A 20208-nucleotide genomic window follows, 5' to 3' on the forward strand; every position below is an offset into this window, starting at 1 on the left:
CTATTCTGTACTAGACTCTTTACCATCTCTATTTCTATTAATTGATGAATATGCCAAGGTCTCTGGCTACAAGCTAAATCTCTCTAAAACTGAGATAATGCCACTTAACAATTTGATAAATGGTGAGTCAATCCGAGCTCTAAACCTGAAATATGCTGAGAGAAAGCTGAAGTATCTAGGCGTTTTCTTTGGCCCGACCATTGAAGAAACAAGCAGGTATACTGAAGATCTCCTGCTCCGAATTACTACGCAACAAACAGAATGTTGGTTGCCACTTAACTTATCCTGGTGGGGACGCCTGGATACTATTAAGATGATCTTAACACCTAAGATCAATTACATACTCTCCATGATCCCTTTTCTGCTACCTTCCAAGGTGTATAATAAGCTTGATTCAATACTAGTTAAGTTCCTTTGGAAGCAAAAAACAGCCCGGATAGCTTTGAGGAAATTGAAAGCAACGAAAGAACTGGGGGGTGTCAATTTTCCAAGCTATTATGATTATCACTTGGCTTTTTTGACTAGACAAGGATCAAAATGGTTGACTGACCTGCAACAGGGCGTAATTCCCTCGTGGCTTCTTCTTGAAAGAAAATTAGTATCTGTTGGCCCACTGAAATATATACCATTCATGGCTCCTTACTATCCTTTTGCTAATAATAATATATTCACATCTACTAAAACTGCTATACTGGCAATTGATGATCTGTCTGAAGACAAATGGAATTCCACTCTACACTCTTCTATTTGGAATAATCCCCACTTCAAGATTCAAGGACAATACATTGAATGAAAGTCCTGGATCAAACTGGGTATCAGGACTGTAGCTCATTTGATGGAAAATTCTAAGTTAATGTCATTCCAAATGCTTGCATCATGCTTCCATTTGCCAGCTAACCATACAACTTCATCATTGTGTATCTACCTACCTCAATGCTAATCTGTTGAAATCTGCTCTGCCCTCAATCAGTCAGTGGAGCTTGGAGTTCAGCGGTAAGAGAAAAGAAGCTTCTGCATGGTACAAACTTTTATGTGATGGTAAATACACTACTTGTGTTACCTTGCAGGATGTCTGGAGACACGATACTCACGTTACATTTGCTCCTAAAACATGGAAACAAATATGGCTTGATGCGCGGAGATCACTTAGATCCTCAGCCATGGCCCAACTGATGTTTTTTGTTCTGCACAGGGCCTACTGGACGCCATACAAATTATCAAAAATTGATAGCAAAAATTTGAATGTCTGTTGGTCTTACCACAATGTGGCCTGCTCCTTTTGGCCCCTCCCCTTTTCCTTCCCATGGTCTAGCCTCTTCCAAGGACCACCCCTTCCCTTAATGCGGTATATAAACTGTTATTATTAGTAGTATAATGGATACACCTCATGTCAAAATGATTGACAGCTGTCAGAGATAAGGATCGACCAATCAGCGTTCACTTCTGGGTTAAGCCCCGCCCACACCCCACACCACACCCCGCCCATTGCCCAGCCCCACTCTCCACCCATGCCCCACCCCTCCCATAAGAATGAATGGTGGTAGCCTCGCCCATGCTCCCACCCCACCCATGGCCCTGCCCCTCATGCCCCATCCTTACCATAGGAATGAATGGTGGTAGCCCCACCCATGGCCCCACCCCTCATGCCCCGCCCCTGCCCATGACCCCGCCCCCTCATGTCCCGCCCTGGAAATGCACTTTCTGATGACATCAACGGAAATGGGGGGGTGTTTGACCCCAGAAATTCACTTTCTGATGACATCACCGGAAATGGGAGTGCCTGCCCTATCGGAAGTGCACATTCTAATGATGTAGGCCGAAATAGGGGCGGGGCATCGGCGGGGAGTGGGGCGGGGCAATGGGTGGGTGGGGGCATGGTATGGGTGGGCTTAACCCGGAAGTGAACGCTGATTGGTCGATCCTTATCTCTGACAGCTGTCAATCATTTTGACATGAGGTGTACCCATTATACTACTATTATTATTATTATTATTATTATAATGCGTTCCCCGCAGGCAGGCCCAGCTTCTCCCTGCACGTTACCTTTTTTTCCATTCTGTTGCCCTCCCTCACGTGGCTGCCTGCCTGGTCCCATTGAGCGGCTCGCAGCTGGAGTCTTTTTTTTTGTCAGTGCTTCCCTGCCCACCCCGCGGTCTGGCATGCTCCGGGCGAGTGTCACAGCGGCTTCTCTCGATCACCACCAGCGTCGGAAGCCTTCTCCGACGCTGGTGCGGCCCATGAGAGGAGCCGACACCACGATCTTGTGGAGAGCAGGGAGTCCAGCGCTGGCGGCCAGTCCTGCCGGCGAGTGTAGGTAGGTGCTGGGAAGCAGTAAGGCTGGGGACTCGCGCATACGCACTCCTGCGGCCATGGACCTACATCTCACAGATCAGGGAAAATGGAACACACAAGTAGGAGTGCGCATGCGCAGCTAGGGTTATATTATATAGGATTTTGTCTGGGATTAAGTTGATTGTAGATTCAGTTTCATTTTTCCCCAGAGCAATTGGACAACTATTTTCCCTTGGGATCTTATTGATTTTCTTTTTGGGTAGAAGTTTTTATGAGATAGTCTACAGTGTAAAGTGAAACTGCAAAAAACAATGATCTGACCAAGCTATAGGTGACCATTCGATGAACGACAATATGTTTGGTTTAGTAACTGTAACCACATCCAGCGAGTGACACTCTTCAGGAGTGGGGTCTGATGTCGTATCTAGGAGGCAGAAATTGTCAAGGAACTGTCTGAATTAATTTATCTCCTCATTTAGAGTGTTTCCTAGTGTTAGGTTAAGGGTGAGCTGGATAATGCAGCTTTAGATACGAATTTGTATATTTTTGGTATACATTTGAGCTGGCAAAATAGAGATTCTGTCTCTAGTTTGCACACGGAACTAACCTTTTCAATCTTTAAGAAACTTTTGTTATCCTTAGACAAGTAGGCAGCATATTCTCACATGTGGGTGACGTCATCCACAGAGCCCGGTATGGACAGTGGTAAAGTATACTGTCACTTTAAGCTGTAGACCAATCCTGGTTCAACTCCCACTTCAACTTCCTACCCTGCTGATGAGATCTGTTTGTCCTTTAATTTCAGTTTCATTCCTGACTTTCCATTCTTCTCTGTGGCTTACAGGAAACAACAGAGCTCCCCTGCTGGCTAAGGCTGGGAGCATATAAACCAGGGGTGCCCAATACGTCGATCGCGATCGACCGGTCGATCGCTCAGGGAACCCCGGTTGGTCACGGAGCCATGCAGTTTCCCTTCTGTGCTGTCTGGCTTTCTCTCTGGCCTCCTGCGCATCCTTTTATCCAATTTTAGCATGGAGCAGCCTGCAGAGAGAATCGCCAGTACTTTAGCGATCCTTGCAGGTTGCCATAGGCCTCAGGTTCTGTCTTCCCTCTGCCGCGATCCTGCCTCTGACATCAGAGGAGGGGCGGGACCGCAGCAGAGAGACGACAGCTCCTGAAGCCTATCAAGGATCGCTAATGTACTGGCGATTCTCTCTGCAGGCTGCTCCCTGCTAAAATTAGGTAAAGGGATATGCATGAGGTCAGGGAGGAACATACAGGGGGGGGTAGTCCTTCGGGGGGGAGGGGACAGGCCTTCAGGGGTGGTGGTGCAGGCCTTCAGGGGGGACGGTCAGGCCTGCAGGGGTGGGGTGCAGACCTTTAGGGGGATAGTGCAGGCCTTCAAGGGTGGGGGACAGGCAGGCCTTCAGGGATGGGGTGCAGGCCTTCAGGGGGAGACAGGCCTTCGGGGGAGGAGGGCCCTGGTGTAGAAGGGAGGGAGGAAGGGAAGGGGGGTTCAAAGAGACATGCATATGCCGGACTTTGGGGGGAAGAAATAATGGGTCTAAAATCAGAGGAGTGGGAGAGGGATGGTGGACAATGGGATTTAGGGAGGGAAGGAACAGAAAGGGAGAGAAGTTGGACACAAGGGATGGTGTGGAGGGGGGATAGAGATACTGGATAGGAGGGTAGTTGAGAAAAGAAAGGGAGAAATGGTGGACCCCGGGGTGATGGGGAAGGAGGGAGAAATTCTGGATGAAAGGGTAGTTGAGAAAAGGTGAATCTGTGGATGGAGATGAAAAAAAGGAAAGATGCCAGACTTCCAGGGGAGGGAAGGGAAATGGAAAGGGGAGGACAGAGATAGAAGATGGATGGTTAGCACGGAGAAAGAAGAAAGAAGGAGACCCTGGCAAGCAAGTTATCAGAAGACAACCAGAGCCTGGGACCAACAAGATTTGAATAATGACCAGACAAAAAAGGTAAGAAAAATAATTTTATTTTCAATTTAGTGATCAAAATGTGGCCGTTTTGAGAATTTATATCTACTGTCTATATTTTGCACTATGACCCCTTTTACTAAACCGCAATAGCAGATTTTAGCGCAGGGAGCCTATGAGCATCGCAGGGCATTCAGCGCAGCTCCCTGCGCTAAAAATCGCTATCACGGTTTAGTAAAAAGGGAGGGAGTATATTTGTCTATTTTTGTATAGTTGTTACTGAAGTGACATTGCATAAAGTCGTCTGCCTTGATCTCTTTGAAAAAAAAACCAGAATATAAATGATAATTAACATTTTCACTGCGTACAGTGTGCTTTGTGTTTTTTAAAATTTTATTGTTGGTAGATCATTTTGACTTGGTCATTTTAAAAGTAGCTCGCAAGCCCAAAAAGTGTGGACACTCCTTGCAGTATATCAACTACTGCAGACAGCGTAAGGTGCCCAAATAAAAGAAATAAGTGGAATGCAACTTGCTTGAAGAAGTGGTTGCAGCGAGTTACAAAACCAGCGTTGACAGAGAACTGAGATAGATTTTGATTGTAAATCCTTTGGATTTCAACATGCTGAAGTCACCACCAGGCCATTTCGAATTGTGCAGCTGCTGGAGAGAGTTTACATCAGGGGTGCCCACACTTTCTTGGCTTATGAGCTACTTTTAAAATGACCAAGTCAAAATGATCTACCAACAATAAAATTGAAAAAAACCCGCAATGTACACTATACGCAGAGAAAATATTAATTATCATTTATATTCGGGGGGGGGGGGGGGGTTTCAAAGAGGTCAAGGCAGATGACTTAAAAATATGCAATGTCACCTCAGTAACAACTATACAAATATAAACAAATATACCCCCTCCCCTTCTACTAAACTGCAATAGCATTTTTTAAGCGTAGGGAGCTGCGCTGAATGCCCCTCACTGCTCCTGACGCTCATAGGCTCCCTGTGCTAAAAACTACTATTGTGGTTTAGTAAAAGGGGGCCATAGTGTAAAACATAGAGAGCAGGTATAAATTCAGATACATTTTGATCACTAAATTTAAAATAAAATAATTTTTCCTACCTTTGTTGTCTGATGATTTCATGAGTCTCTGGTTGCACTTCCTTCTTCTGACTGTAAATCCAATATTTATTTATTTCTGCCTCCTGCATGCTTCCTCAATTCCAGACCTCATTCCATTCCCCAACCAACATCTCTCTCTGTCCCTTCATGAGTTCAACTTTTTCTTCCTCTCTCCCTGCCTCTCCCCTTTCTTTCTTTCTCTCTCCCTGACCCCTCCCCACCCCCTTTTTATTTTATTTTAACAAGTTTTATTGAATTTTGACAATGGCAAATATAGCACAAAACAATATAACTAATACACCAGATAGCCAAATCCCTACCCCAAAACATAAACAGTCATACTAATACTCTTCAGTATAAGGAGCCAAATCCCCACCCCAAAACATAAACAATCATGCCCCAACATTATGGAATTCTCTGCCACAGCAACTCCGCGATGAACAACATCTAGACAAATTCAAGATAAGCCTAAAGACTTTTTTATTTCGTGACGCATTCGGCTGTGTTTAGACTTACCTTCTGTTTTCCTTTTCTAAAAAAAAAAAAAAAATTTTTTTTTTACTTCCTTTTCTTTTAAGCAACCAACCACTTTAACAAAGCGACCCTACCCATACGTTTTATCCCATTCCCACTTTCTCCTTTTCTTCTCAAATATGTAACTTTTCCCCTCCCTTCCCTTTTACTCTCACTTTCAAGTTTGTCTAGTTGATGTTATCTATGTTCACTCTATTTATTTTTAAATGCCTATTATTTTATTTTTTATCTTTCTTACCCTTTTAAATTTTATTGTTAACCGGCCAGATATTTGTTGATGGTCGGTATATTAAAAACTAATAAACTTGAAACTTGAAACTACTAGTACTCTTCAGTATAAGGAGCCAAATCCCCACCCCAAAACATAAACAGTCATACTGGTACTCTAAGGTAATACTATGCAACCCAAAATTTCCCCCTCCCTCTCTTTTTCTCTCTCACTGCCTCCTTTCTTTCTTTCTCTCTCCCTGCCCCCTTTCTTTCTTTCTTCCTGCCCCCCCCTTTCTTTCTGTTGGTCTGTCTTTCTCTCTCCCTGCCCCCCGCCTCTGCCAATTTCTCCCTGCTTCTCCGACACCAGGTGCGTAGAATCGCCAGGCCCACAGCCTTCCCACCCTGACATCAATTCTGACATCAGAGAGGACGTTCTGGGCCAGCCAATTGCTGCCTGGCTGGTCCAGAACTGCCTCTCCAACGTCAGAATTGACATTGAGGTGGAAAGGCTGTGGGCCCGGCGCTTGTACACGCCTGACTTGGTGTCAGGGATGCAGGGAGAACAGAACGCAAAGTCAACGTGAGTCTATCGTGGAGCCCGGGATGGGCTCCGCAATTGACTCGCATTGCCTTTGCGATCTACTGGTCGATCACGACCGACCTTTTGGGCATCCCTGCTATACCATTGTTGGCTTGTTTTTCAGCTAAAATTTACTTGTGTACCTTTACATAGTATTTGTGTGAAGTATTTGCACTAGTAGTATACCTTCTTTGTAGGGTAGATTTTTAAAATGAATTATATGAGGCATGCATATAATTTTCAACTGCCACACTCCCTCCCAAAATGCCTCACTTATATGCATCTAAAAGTATGTATGCCATGAAAATTTACCCCACTGTGCATTTATATTAATGGGTGATTTTCTTGAGTGCTTTACAGGGTAAGAACAAACTCTCAGCTTGAAAGATTTCACAATGCACCATCTCCCTAACCTTTGTTTCACAAACAGGGACCTGCTTCTTTTTCAGGGCACCCTTGATGCCTCCCAGCTGTTTCCTTGGTAATGTGTATACAGAGTGTGTTGATGTTTTGAGAGATGAATCCGGACCCTTAGGTCTAAGACTCCGCTTACTTACTGCAGGTATTACCAATCATGGGTGGAAAGGGTGATAGGTTGAATCATTCTTACATACAGTGAAATAAATGTTGGGTTCTCTAATGGTTACAGATATTTATAGGTATCCAAGGTAAATGTATTTGTCTGCTTTTAAATCTCTGTAAGTTTACATCAATTAGTACACCAAGCATGATGCAGTGGGAAAGGCTGACCTTATTATAGGAACTACGATTTAATGATCTTCTATTTGGGGGAAGTTTTCATTTGAAATCTTCACTTTGCTAAAAACATTGATTTAAAATAAATAGTTTGTCAATTTATTCTTTATGCAACAAATATTTTTATTTGTTCTAAATAATTCCCTTTGTCTTTTCTCTTCGGGGGTGGAGGGCCTCTTAGCCAAAAGAACATAAGAATAGACATATTGAGTCAGCTGATGTTCCTGGAAGATATACAATATTCTTGCATTCTGCTCCTAAAACAATGCGATAAGACATTATATCACACTGAGATATGGCTTTTCTGGCCATTATGTGAAGGACAATTCTATAACTAGGTGACTAAGGTTAGGCGCCCTTTTATGTGCATATATATACCAAAAAGTAGCACTTAACATGTTATTTTAATGTATAAGAGTGCACGTAGGTACTGTAGTACGCAAATACAAGGGAGCATTAACATGGATGGCATAACAACAAGGGCATGGGTGTGTATTCCCAGTTAGGTCTACAACTTATAGAATACTATAATTACCCTTGCTTTTGCTGCATTGAGGCACACTTATTGGCTCCAGCTCTTAAGACTGGTGTAACAAGGGCCATCTGAATATAAAGCATGGTGATGTCAGGTTATGCTTGTATTCTATACCGTAATGTGAGCACCCAGATACTGTTATAGAATTGGCACTCCTCTGCAACATTAGGGTGCCTTCAAGGAGGTGCCCACTTCTCAAATTGCCACATTAGAGCATGTATCCCTCTAGTTTTTTCCTTTTTCCATAAAAATGTTGCTTGGGATAAGAAGTATTTCCATGTCATACTGAACCATTGGTGCACAAATGGCCAAACATAAATAATTTCAAACTTCTGATACCATTGCTTATATCAGTGGTTCCCAAACCTGATTCTGGAAGCACCCTAGCCAGTCAGGTTTTCAGGATATCTACAATAAATATTAATGAGAAAGATTTGTGAACACTGCCTTCACTCTCTAGTGAAAATGCCTAGGTTTGCCTACACTAGGGGTAGGAAATTGAAGGAATTGTTTTCTAGTCCTGTAGTGACAGCGAGTGAGGGTGCAATACAACTGGGGCATTTTAAGTGTGCAGGGTATGTATATTGCCAGTTTGACAGGGTTGGGGTCCCTGGGAGTGATCGTGAATTTTTCTTAAGAGCACACACGGACTGTGATACTAAGCAGGTCGTGTACAGTATAGTTTGCCCATGTGATAAATGGAATCTGCGGCAAATGCGACGTAAGATCAAATTTAGGGTGGCTCAACATCTTAGTAATCTCAGATTGGGTAAGGAGGATACCCCGCTTGTAATGTAGAGGGTATGGTTTGTGGTTTTGATTCAAGTGTCTTTACTAAGTGGTGTTAATGTTTCTGAGGTACTGCTTAGAAGGGAACAGAGATTAATTTATGAGTGAGCCTTATGGACTCAACAAAGAAGTGGAATGGAATCCGTTGTAATAGGAATGGGGGCTGAATATGGTTATATTCAAAGAAGTGGACTTGAAGTTGTTATAACTAGAACGGGAGTTGTATGAACAGGGGTATAAGGTTTATGGAGAGGAAGTGAGGTTAAGCAGTTTGATTTCCTGGTAGACGGTGTGCTTCCTGCTGTCAGCTGATCCTGGCTTGTGCCAAACCCTGGGTCCCTGCTCGAGTCATGCTTAGATTACTGATAGGTAAAAGGTTTTTTAATGATTTTGGTGAGGTTTTAGTATGAATGAAAGGGAACGTATGTGAATTATTTTGTATTGTAGGTGAAGTTGTAATGTTGGTGAGCCTTGCAAATATAGCTTCTGAAGATGCCAGGTGGCGAAACACAGTCTTGTGTTGAGCTGAATGCTTTATGAATTGAAGAACAGGACCATCATGAGGACAGAAAGGCCTGCCGATTGTGTTTAAGAAACTGTGATTTTCATGTGCTCGACTGTTGTGCAACTCGCAGTTTGAAGCCTCTCTGACTAGATGATCATGGAATAATGAATTAACTAAGATCCAGTTTTGGATAAAAGTAATCACAATTACTGTAGTATGTGTGTGAAAGTTGGGAAGTGAGTGTGAGTGATGAGGATTAGGTTCACTGTCTAAATTATTTTGATATTTATTAATAAATTAAGTATTGGTAAGTTGTAAAAGTACTGTAATGAAATTAACTGTGGGAGATAATTTTAAAATTGAATGCATTAAGATAATACTTGTTTGTATCAAATATTTAATAGCTGGTTTTAAGAATTTGAGATAAATATTCATTATGGATATCCTGAAAACCTGACTGGCTGGGGTGCCTCCGCGACCAGACTTGGGAACCACTGGCTTATATGCTGTTATAAATGGAACACAAAACAACCTAGATAAGCAGACATTGTTTAACCTCTATGCTTTAAAAGTATCTCTCAGCCCATTTACAGTGATATTTCAATGTTTTTCTTAGGGGAAATAATGATCTAGGAAATGTAAAAAGAAATGCTATATTATCCATCTCAGGCTTTTTTTGTGTATACCGTATATACTCAAATATAGGATGAGATTTTTGGGCTAAAATGGAGATCTCATCCTATATTCAGGTCATCACCCAGTGACCACCCGACACCCTCCCAGACTTGCTGCAGGCCTGCCATTAGGCTGGGACAGGAGGGATCCCGGCCAATAATAACAATTATCCCCCCCTTTCTCCTCCCTCCCTTCATTGCGTACCTTTACCCTGGTGGTCCAGCAGTGTATTCCACTCTGAACCCCTCCTGCCTATCTTGCAGCCAGCGGCGCATCTGGGCTGGCATGTAGGAGCGAGCTTTTCGAGCTCCTGCCCAGCCCTGCGCCATTTCCATAAAGGCTGCCGCCAGTTCTCGAATATAAGTCAATCCGAATATAAGTCGAGACCCCCATTTTTCAAGTTTATGAATGCCTGCTGCAGTTTGTAAAACACAGTCCTACAGTATACAGTATGTTCTAGTTGTTTATTAAATTATAAAGATTTTGAGCTTCACTAAAAAATTGTCAAAAGGTAATACAATATAATGGCTTGAAAATGATAGTCCTTTTAAACCAAAGCATTTAGCTGTGTTTACATCTCATTCAGGCTCTGGTCCAGGGGTGCTATCTGATTCTAAAATGCGACTATCTGAACGCTGTATATACTTCGGTGATTCATGTCAAGATGTATTGAGCATGCTAGGCTCTCCGCACAAAATTTTCTACAAGTCAGAAGATAAGGTAGGAAAGTCTGTGTAGAAGCATAGATAGATTTATGTTTCATGTTCATACTTCTGAAAAATAAAATGTTATTATGATCAGGCATTGCCATCAGTTATGTTTGTCTTTAAGAACCTAAGAAAAGCAAGCTGAGTCAAACCAAGCCCAACATCCAATCTAGGTCACATGTACCTGGCAGATCCCAAAAAGTAGTTTTCTTTCTTATAGTATATTTTGAGGGATGAGCACACCTAGCTAATCATTTATATGAACTTTATCATTTTGATGTCCTTCTATTACATTTTGTTTAGTAGCATGATACCTTTTTTAAGATTGGGCCAACTTGAACTGCAATATTGGATTGGATTTGATATACTTCCATTTACATTCTCTGCTTTGTAAGAAGCAAGTGGCTTTTTACTGCAGTAACCAATTTATTAAGGCATAAGTTTTGAAGGACTAGAGTTTACTTTGTCAGATTCATCCATTGTGTACGGTTGTAGTCGGAATGATTTTTCTGAAGTGCATCACTTAGTATTTGTCCACATTAAATTTCATGTACCATTTGTATGCCCAGTCTCCTAGTCCCTTCAGATTCTTCTTCAAATCCTAATAATCCTCTGCCATTTTAATGACTTTGAATAACTTTTAGTTATTTACAAATTTGATCACCTCATTCACCATTCTTCTTTCCAGATCATGATTGTGTTAAATAGCATAGATCTTTAACACCTAAAAACCTACCTGTTCTTAAAATATCTAGATAACGAACCAGGACATCAACCCTTGTAACACCATCACAAACCTGATCTTGTAAACTGCTAACCCTAACCCCTAATCACCAACTACGATCACTCCATTCAATTCATGGAATATTTCTACTTCTCTGTAAGCAGCATGGCACTTCTTGGCCTTGCAGCCCACAAACTGTTGTTACTACTATTAATGTTGATACTATCAGATGTACACAGCAATACTCCTTAATTCGTTGTATGTACAGCTTCTATTTATTGTATCTACAGTTTCCCTTTATTGTTAACCGCCTAGAAGTCGCAAGATTGTTGGCGGTATATAAGAATAAAGTTATTATTATTATTATCTTGGTACAGACCCTTGGTGCACTCAGTTACTGACCCTTTTCTATGTGGATAACAGAGCATGTGGTGACACTTTGTTTCTTGCCTTTTAACCACAAAAGGGCATAGCTTTTTATCTTATTGTTTCATAAGGGGATCTGTCATGGGTAACGTGACCATATGTCCTATTTTGAACGGGACCGTCCCTTTTTTAGATAGCCTTTCCTCTTGTCCCCAAGCATAGTGTCGGGACGCTGAAATGTCCCGTTTTCAGAAAGAGAGCAACCCACCTACCGTGTTTCCCCGAAAATAAGACCTACCCCGAAAAATAAGCCCTAGAATGATTTTCAGGGTAGGTGTTAATATAAGCCCTACTCCTGAAAATAAGCCCTAGTCACTGGCAGCAGCGCTTCCCCCCGCCCCTTCCTGCCCTGGCCCCATGCTCCTCCCCCCGCTGACTCTTCCATCTCTCCGCCGACAACCGTGAGTCCGAAATACCTTGTAACAAAAGGCAATCTAGACAGGCATGCTGCCTTCTCTCGCCGGGGCGTTTCATATACCGTGTTGCTGATGACATCATCAGTGATGCATCAAAGGAACGCCCGGGCCGGAGAAGAGAAGCAGCCTGTCTAGATTGCTGCCGACGTTGCCTTTTATTACAAGGTATCTCGATCTCACGGTTGGCTGGGGAGAGATGGAAGGGTCAGCATGGGGGAGGTGCACGTGGGCATAGTGGGGGGATGGTGCATGGGGGCGGGGCGATGCCTAGGGGAGGGCGGGGGTAGGGCAAGGATATGTCCCGTTTTGAGGAAAAAAATAAATGGTCACGTTAGTCATAGGTGACTTTGACAAATGCTTTCTGAAAATATAAATACAATTTCTAATATGACAGAAACTCTGTTCCTGAACAGAAGAACTCTTGTAGAGAGCTTCATTTGCATACTTTTTTGTTGCTCCTCCCTTACTTCTGGGCTGTCCTTCAACTCCTCAGTTGTCTTACTACAAGTGAGACAGTAGGAACTTGTCTTTTCTGCTTGTGTTTATTTTCATCTAAATTTGTTTTTTTCGCTAAACTTGCAAGGATTTCGGTGCTGCAGAGGATCCCCTTTGTGGGATAGCTCTGTCAGCGGGAGAGTGCAGATTCTGAGGTCAAGAGTTTGCTTCCAAGGGGCTGACTGCTTTGCAATGTATCCCTTGGACAGCTTGCGCTAACAGTTTGGAGGCTCAGGGACCTTGGGAGCAAGGTTTGCCCAAAGTGCAGTGCAGGCTGCGTGGCTCCATTGTAGCTTTTTACAGGATCAGGGCTGACTTCATTCCTACCACCATTTGCATGTGTTTGATCCACTGCATTAGACTTGAGAGGCAGTCAGAAGACACAAGCAGTCTGGATTCTAGGCATGTTGAGGCAGAAGTTTGCAGCTTCCATTCTTGCAGCATGTGAGTAACAGGCTGATAGCCTGACAAACCAAACGGGGGGGGGGGGGGGGGGGGGCTTAAAATCAAATTTGGGGGGGTCCTCGGGTTTAGATAAAGGTTCCTTTAGCTCTAAAATCCCAAAATCACTATTTTAAAATTTTTCTATGTAGTCCCCCCGCACTAAAATTGTTGCCATGGTGGCCATCTGGATTTTCCAATTTGAATTTAAAAGCATCTATCTACCTCAAAACACTGTTTTTGCTTAAAAACTGGTGGGATGGACTTCTCAGGCAAGGATACTTTAGATTCATGCCCCATTTGTGGTGGATGGCAGTTCGAGGAGCATCTGTGTTCTACATGCCACATCACTCATGAGGAGGGTGGGAGCCATTGGCTTAGCCCCCTCTGGTCCTTCAGAGTTAGTACCTAGTCAGTCTGAGGACAAGAAAAAAAGACTAATTTTTACCCGGCGAGCAACACAAGTGTGTCCTCGGCAAAACGTAGATGTGATAATGGCAGGAAACCTCAAAATAAGAGCTAAGTAGCATCCAGGAGCAGGGATTTCACCTTGAATTTATTAGTATGATGGTTGCAGCTTATGTGATTAACAAGGGCTGCATGGAACCATCTGGAATAGCGACCCTGCTAAAGCCAGGGGTTTCTCTCCTTAAGAGTGCAGCTCCTCAGCAACAAATCCATTCACAAGTTGGGGATACTTGGTCAGATGACGAATCGGATGATACTTATTCTATTTTAATGCTTTTGGTCTCCCGGTCAGAGTCCTCTATTGCAGGATTACATTACATTATTGTTTTCTATCCTGCCAATACCTTTCAGTTCTACATTGTTTACAAAAAAAGAACTGATCTAGGCATTCCCATGAAGCGTACAAAGTTGATAGATAGAATGATCTTACAAGAGCTGATGGATAGCATGAATAAGGTGACCATACGTCCCGTTTTCAGACCTCCTTTCCCGTTGTCCCCACAGACAGCTTCGGGACGTCGAAATATCCCATTTTCAGGGACAGCGTCCCGAAGCTGTGCTCAGGGACAACGGGACAGGCGATCACTTCCTGTCTCTCCCTGCTGCAAAAAAAAAAAAAAAGCCTCCCCATCTGCCTTCCACACTTTGTCCCACCCCCACCCCCCCCCCAAGCCAGCCTGCTTGCCTGCCTGTCTACCTCCCTCCCTCCCTGGCCAAAGCCAGCCTGCTTGCCTGCCTATCTATTTCCTTCCCTCCCTGCCGCAAAAAAAAAAAAGCCTCCCCATCTTTCCCCCTGTCTGCTGCTCTTACTGCCCTGCCGCTACAGCTGCTAAACCTGACAGGAAGTCTTCTTTCCTATGTCCCTCTCACTGCCTTCCACACTTTGTCCCACCCCCATCCCCCCAAGCCAACCTGCTTGCCTGCCTGTCTACCTCTCTCCCTCCCTCCCTGGCCAAAGCCAGGCTGCCTGCCTGTCTACCTCTCTCCCTCCCTCCCTGGCCAAAGCCAGCCTGCTTGCCTGCCTACCTATCTCCTTCCCTCCCTGCCGCAAAAAAAAAAAAAGCCTCCCCATCTTTCCCCCTGTCTGCTGCTCTTACTGCCCTGCCGCTACTGCTGCTAAACCTGACAGGAAGTCTTCTTTCCAACGTCAATTCTGACGTCGGATAGGATGTTCTGGGCCATCTCATGAAATCACAAGACAACAAAGATAGGAAAAATGATTTTATTTTTAATTTAGTGTCAGTTTTGAGAATTTATATCTGCTGTCTATATTTTACACTATATTTGTCTATTTTTCTATTTTTTTTTTAGTTACTGAGGTGACATTGCATATTTGAAAGTCATTTACCTTGACATCTTTGAAAACCCCCCAAATATAAATGATAATTAACATTTTCTCTGCGTATAATGTGCTTTGTAGTTTTTTAAAATTTTACGGTTACCATTATGAATTAATAAGATATGTGTACATGAAAAATAATGGAAGAAATTGGGGGTGGGGCTAGGGCGGGGTTGGGGTGGGGTGGGATTGGGGGGCGGGACTGACAATTAATAGATGTCCCCCTTTGATGAAAAAAATAAATGGTCACGTTAAGCATGAGCAATGGGATCTGGGGAAGGGTTTATAAAGTTTTAGTTAGATCATTTAACAAATTTTTTGAAGAGAATAGTTTTCAGTTCTTCCCTGAATGTTTGTAGTTGGTCGTCTTAGTCAATAGCTTAGAGAGGTGACGGTCTATTTTTGCTGCTCTTGTGGCTAGTAGTTCATCATATAGCTTTTTGCTTTGTATGCCTTTTGCTGGGGGATGGGTGAAAAAAGCCTGTGTTCTCCTTGATCTTAATGTGTTATTTCTGATTAGGTGGTTGTTTAGATTAGTGTTCTTCAACCGCTGGTCCCCAGAAATTTCCTGTCGGTCTGTGCAGGGCCGGCAAGATCGATGTGCAAAAGATTCCTGCCGGTCCGTGCAAGGCCAGTGAAATCACGGCTTCCTCCCCTCCACTCTCAGTACTTGCCTGTAGTGTTAGCGCAGCGATTCACTTCGGCAGCCTTGGGGCTTTTGATGAGTCGCGGGCTGCCTCTGATGATGCAACTTCCTCTTTTCTCAAGACCCATCAAAAGCCCCAAGGCTGCCGAAATGAATCACTGCGCTGACACTACTGCAGGCAAGTACTGAGAGCTGCTCTTCCCCTGTTCCTCTTTATAGTTTTGGTTGATTAATCATGGTTGTTTCAGAAGTAGAATATTGGTTGTACCTATTTTGTTAGGTTGCTGTACTCTTTTTCATGGACCTTTGTACTTTTTACTTCTGTAATTTGACTGTTGTTTTATTTTGTTCATAAAATCAATAAAATTTTAAGTGGAGAATGTATCAAATTTCAAATATGTATGCTGCTAGAACTCGTGTTAAACATAACTGGGGACTGCAAAGCCCAGGCAATGCTTCTTTAGCTTCCAGCTGGCTTAGGACTTTCTCTGACCAGGGGGCAGTTGCTCAAGTTGCACTCCCCTAACACTATTCCTGTCATGTGTGACTGCGGTATTCTGTTGTGTAGTAATTTGGCTTATTCAGTTTTCTTGATAGGGGAGGGGATATTTGTGAAGGGGAGGGGAGACATGGGTTTTGTTGATCCTTGCTCTGTATTTGTATTTATAAAACTAGTGCTTAAGCCCGTTACATTAACGGGTGCTAGAGTAGATGTCTGTCTGTCTGGGGGTTTTTTTCTGTGTCTCTCTCTCCTTGGACGCTTTCTGTCATTCTTTCTGTCTGTGTCTCTCCCTGGCCCCCTGTCTGTCTTTCTTTCTGTCTCTGTCTCCCTGGCCCCCTGCCTGTATTTCTCTGTTGTGCTATGCCTGCCTGTCTCTCCGTGGTCCCCTTCCTATATCCATAGTGTCCCATCCTTAGTGCCTCCTTCCTATGTCCTTAGTGCCCCCAGTGCCGCCTTCCATGTCCTTAGTGTCCCATTCTATGTCCTCTCCTTCCTATATCCTGAGTGCCCTCAGTGCCTCCTATGTCCTTAGTGCCCTCAGTGCCCCTTCCTATGTCCTTAGTACCCCCAGTGCCTCCTTCCCATGTCCTTAGCACCCCCAGTGCCTTCTTCCCATGTCCTTAGTATCCCCAGTATCTCTGTCCTGTGTCCTTAGTGTCTGTCCTCAGTGCCTCCTATGTCCTTAGTGTCCCATTGCCTCCATCCTGTGTCCTTAGTGCCCCCAGTGCCTCCTTCCCATGTCCTTAGTGCCCCCAATGCCTCTGTCCCATGTCTTTAGTGCCCCCAGTGTCTCCTATGTCCTTAGTGCCCTCAGTGCCCCTTCCTATGTCCTTAGTGCCCCTGTGCCTCCTTCCTATGCCCCCTCAATGTCTTTTAGACTTTGTTCTACCCCACCCCCCTCCCGAAGCCAGCCCGCCTGCCTCCCATCCCCCTGTGCAGTAGAACCTTTCATTTTGGCCCTCAGGCTCATTTTGTGCAGTAGAACCTTTCATTTTGGCCCTCAGGCTCCTAGCATCTGCCTATACACAAATGCTAGGAGCCTGAGGGCCAAAATGGGAGAACTGGAAATCACAGCCAGCAATAAGGACCTAGACATAATTGGAGTCACAGAAACGTGGTGGACTGAGGACAATCAATGGGATGTGGCCATACCAGGGTACAAACTATACAGGAGAGACAGGACACATAAAAAGGGTGGAGGAATAGTGCTGTACATAAAAGACTCCATACCATCAGCCAGGACGGAAACAACAGTACGGGCGGATGGCCTGGAATCACTATGGGTTAAGCTACAGGGAGGAGCAGGAGCAGACATTAAACTGGGTCACCTGGACAACCGGAAGAAATCGACCAGGAGATGGAGGCTGAACTGAAGCAGGTATGCAGAAGCGGAAATGTGGTGGTGATGGGGGACTTCAACCATCCTGGGATAGACTGGAGTATTGGGCACTCAAACTGCGCAAGAGAGACAAAATTCATAGAAGTCACGAGGGACTGTTTCATGGAGCAACTGGTCACGGAACCAACAAGGGGCGATGCCACTCTTGACCTAATCTTCAACGGACTAGGGGGGACAGCAAAGGAGGTGGCGGTATTACCCCCACTAGGTAACAGCGATCACAACATGATCCAGTGCAGGCTTGAAATTGGATCATCAAAGGGGAAAAGAACCACAACGACGGCACTCAACTTCAAAAAAGGAAATTATGATGCCATGAGAAAAATGGTGAGAAAGAAGCTCAAAGGCAACATAGGGAAGACGGAATCCGTAGAAAAAGCCTGGACCTTATTCAAGGAGACTGTGCACGAAGCACAAAGCATATGCATCCACAAGTTCAGAAAAGGGTGCAAAAAAAATAGAACAAAAAACCCAGTGTGGATAACAAGTGCAGTGAAGAAGGCGATAAGTGACAAGAAAGCATCGTTCAGAAAATGGAAAAAAGATCAAACAGAGGAGAACCAAAAAGGGCACAAAGAACACCAGAAAGAGTGTCACCGAGTGGTTAAAAAAGCAAAAAGAGAATACGAAGAGAGACTGGCAAAGGAAGCAACAAACTTCAAGTCGTTCTTCAGATACGTCAAGGGGAAGCAACCGGCGAGAGAAGAAGTGGGACCATTGGACGATGGAGACAGAAAGGGAGTTGTAAAAGAAGAGAAAGAGATAGCTGACAGGTTAAATGAGTTCTTCACGTCAGTCTTCACGATGGAAAATATAACCACCATTCCGGAACCCGAGGAGATCGTAATAGGAGACCAAGACGATAAGCTGGTCGATTTAGAGGTAAGCCAAGAGGATGTACTCAAGCAGATCGACAGACTAAAGAGCGACAAATTGCCGGGTCCGGATGGCATTCACCCAAGGGTACTCAAGGAACTAAAAGACGTAATAGCGGAGCCACTTCGACAGATATGCAACCTATCCTTAAAAACCGGAGAGATCCCGGAGGATTGGAAAATAGCAAATGTCACGCCCATCTTCAAGAAGGGCGCAAGGGGGGACCCGGGAAACTACAGGCCGGTGAGCCTGACCTCAGTCCCGGGAAAGATGATGGAGGCACTGATTAAAGACAGCATCTGTGAGCACATCGAAAAAAATGGGCAGCTAAAACCGAGTCAACATGGCTTCTGTAAGGGTAGGTCATGCCTCACAAACTTATTGTACTTCTTTGAGGGAGTGAACAGCCAGGTGGATAAAGGGGAATCTATAGACATCATTTACCTTGACTTCCAAAAAGCCTTCGACAAGGTGCCACACGAGAGACTGCTTAAAAAGATATGGAACCACGGGGTACAAGGGGAGGTCCACCGATGGATCAAAAACTGGCTGGCAAACAGGAAGCAGAGGGTTGGCGTAAAGGGCCACTACTCAGACTGGAAAGGGGTCACGAGCGGAGTTCCGCAGGGGTCGGTGCTGGGACCGCTCTTGTTCAATATCTACATAAATGACCTAGAGGCGGGAACTAAGTGTGAAGTCATTAAATTTGCAGATGACACCAAACTATACAGCAGGGCTCAAACCAAGGAAGACTGCGAGGATCTCCAAAAGGATCTAACGCAGCTGGAAAAGTGGGCCGAAAAGTGGCAGATGAGCTTCAACGCGGGGAAATGCAAGGTCATGCACGTGGGGAAAAAGAACCCGATGTTCACATACAAAATGGGGGGAACACCACTAGGGGTTAGTAACCTGGAGAGAGACCTGGGAGTGATGGTAGACGCAAAACTGAAGGCATCGGCGCAATGCGCCACAGCCTCTAGGAAAGCAAACAGAATGCTGGGTATCATTAAGAAGGGTATTACGACCAGGACAAAGGAAGTCATCATGCCGCTGTATCGTGCAATGGTACGGCCGCATCTGGAGTACTGTGTCCAGTACTGGTCGCCGTACCTCAAGAAAGACATGGCGGTACTTGAGGGAGTACAAAGAAGAGCAACCAAACTGATAAAGGGAATGGAAAATCTCCCATATACCGACAGATTGAAGCAGTTGGGACTTTTCTCCCTGGAAAAGCGAAGACTTAGAGGAGACATGATAGAAACCTTCAAGATCCTGAAGGGTATAGAAAAAGTAGACAGGGACAGATTTTTCAAATTAAGGGGCACCACAAGCACAAGGGGGCATTGGGAGAAATTGAAAGGGGACAGGTTTAGAACAAACGCTAGGAAGTTCTTTTTCACTCAGAGGGTGGTGGACACATGGAACGCGCTTCCAGAGGCTGTTGTAGACAAGAAAACATTAAATGGTTTCAAAGAAGGTTTGGATGGATTCCTAGAAGAAAAAGGGATTGGGGGGTATAGATAGGTATAGACCATTGCTCAGGCAATGGGCCTGATGGGCCGCCGCGGGAGCGGACCGCTGAGCAGGATGGACCTATGGTCTGCCTCAGCGGAGGCAACTTCTTATGTTCTTATTTCTACCCCCCCCCCCATTCTCCTGTACAGTAGAATTCGTCATTTGCAGCATGTTTCCATCAACTCCCCTTCCGCCGCCGTGAAGCTGACCCCACTGATCCTCCCATCCGAACCTTCCACCACAAGATGAACACAAACCTCCCGGCTGCATCAGCGTCTACAGCACTCTAAACATTCTGCTTTGCGGCCTTCTACTGCCC

At 44.5% G+C, this 20208-nt stretch overlaps 1 protein-coding gene across 12 annotated transcripts in view; it reads left to right on the forward strand.

Annotated features, from left to right (window-relative positions):
* The window catches only part of C4H16orf70 (chromosome 4 C16orf70 homolog), a 1667531-nt gene that overhangs the window by 819617 nt on the left and 827706 nt on the right, over positions 1-20208 (forward strand). For all 12 annotated transcript variants that reach the window (XR_004539236.1, XR_004539235.1, XM_033942210.1 and 9 more), the window contains 2 exons: positions 7125-7237; positions 10522-10655. Coding sequence is in view for 10 of the 12 variants with exons in the window: in XM_033942210.1 (XP_033798101.1) it covers positions 7125-7237; positions 10522-10655 (247 nt within the window). In the remaining 2 variants the exon portion in view is untranslated. The remainder of the gene's footprint in view (positions 1-7124; positions 7238-10521; positions 10656-20208) is intronic.

Source organism: Geotrypetes seraphini, chromosome 4 (assembly GCF_902459505.1).
Source record: "Geotrypetes seraphini chromosome 4, aGeoSer1.1, whole genome shotgun sequence".
NCBI classification, from domain to species: Eukaryota; Metazoa; Chordata; class Amphibia; order Gymnophiona; family Dermophiidae; genus Geotrypetes; species Geotrypetes seraphini.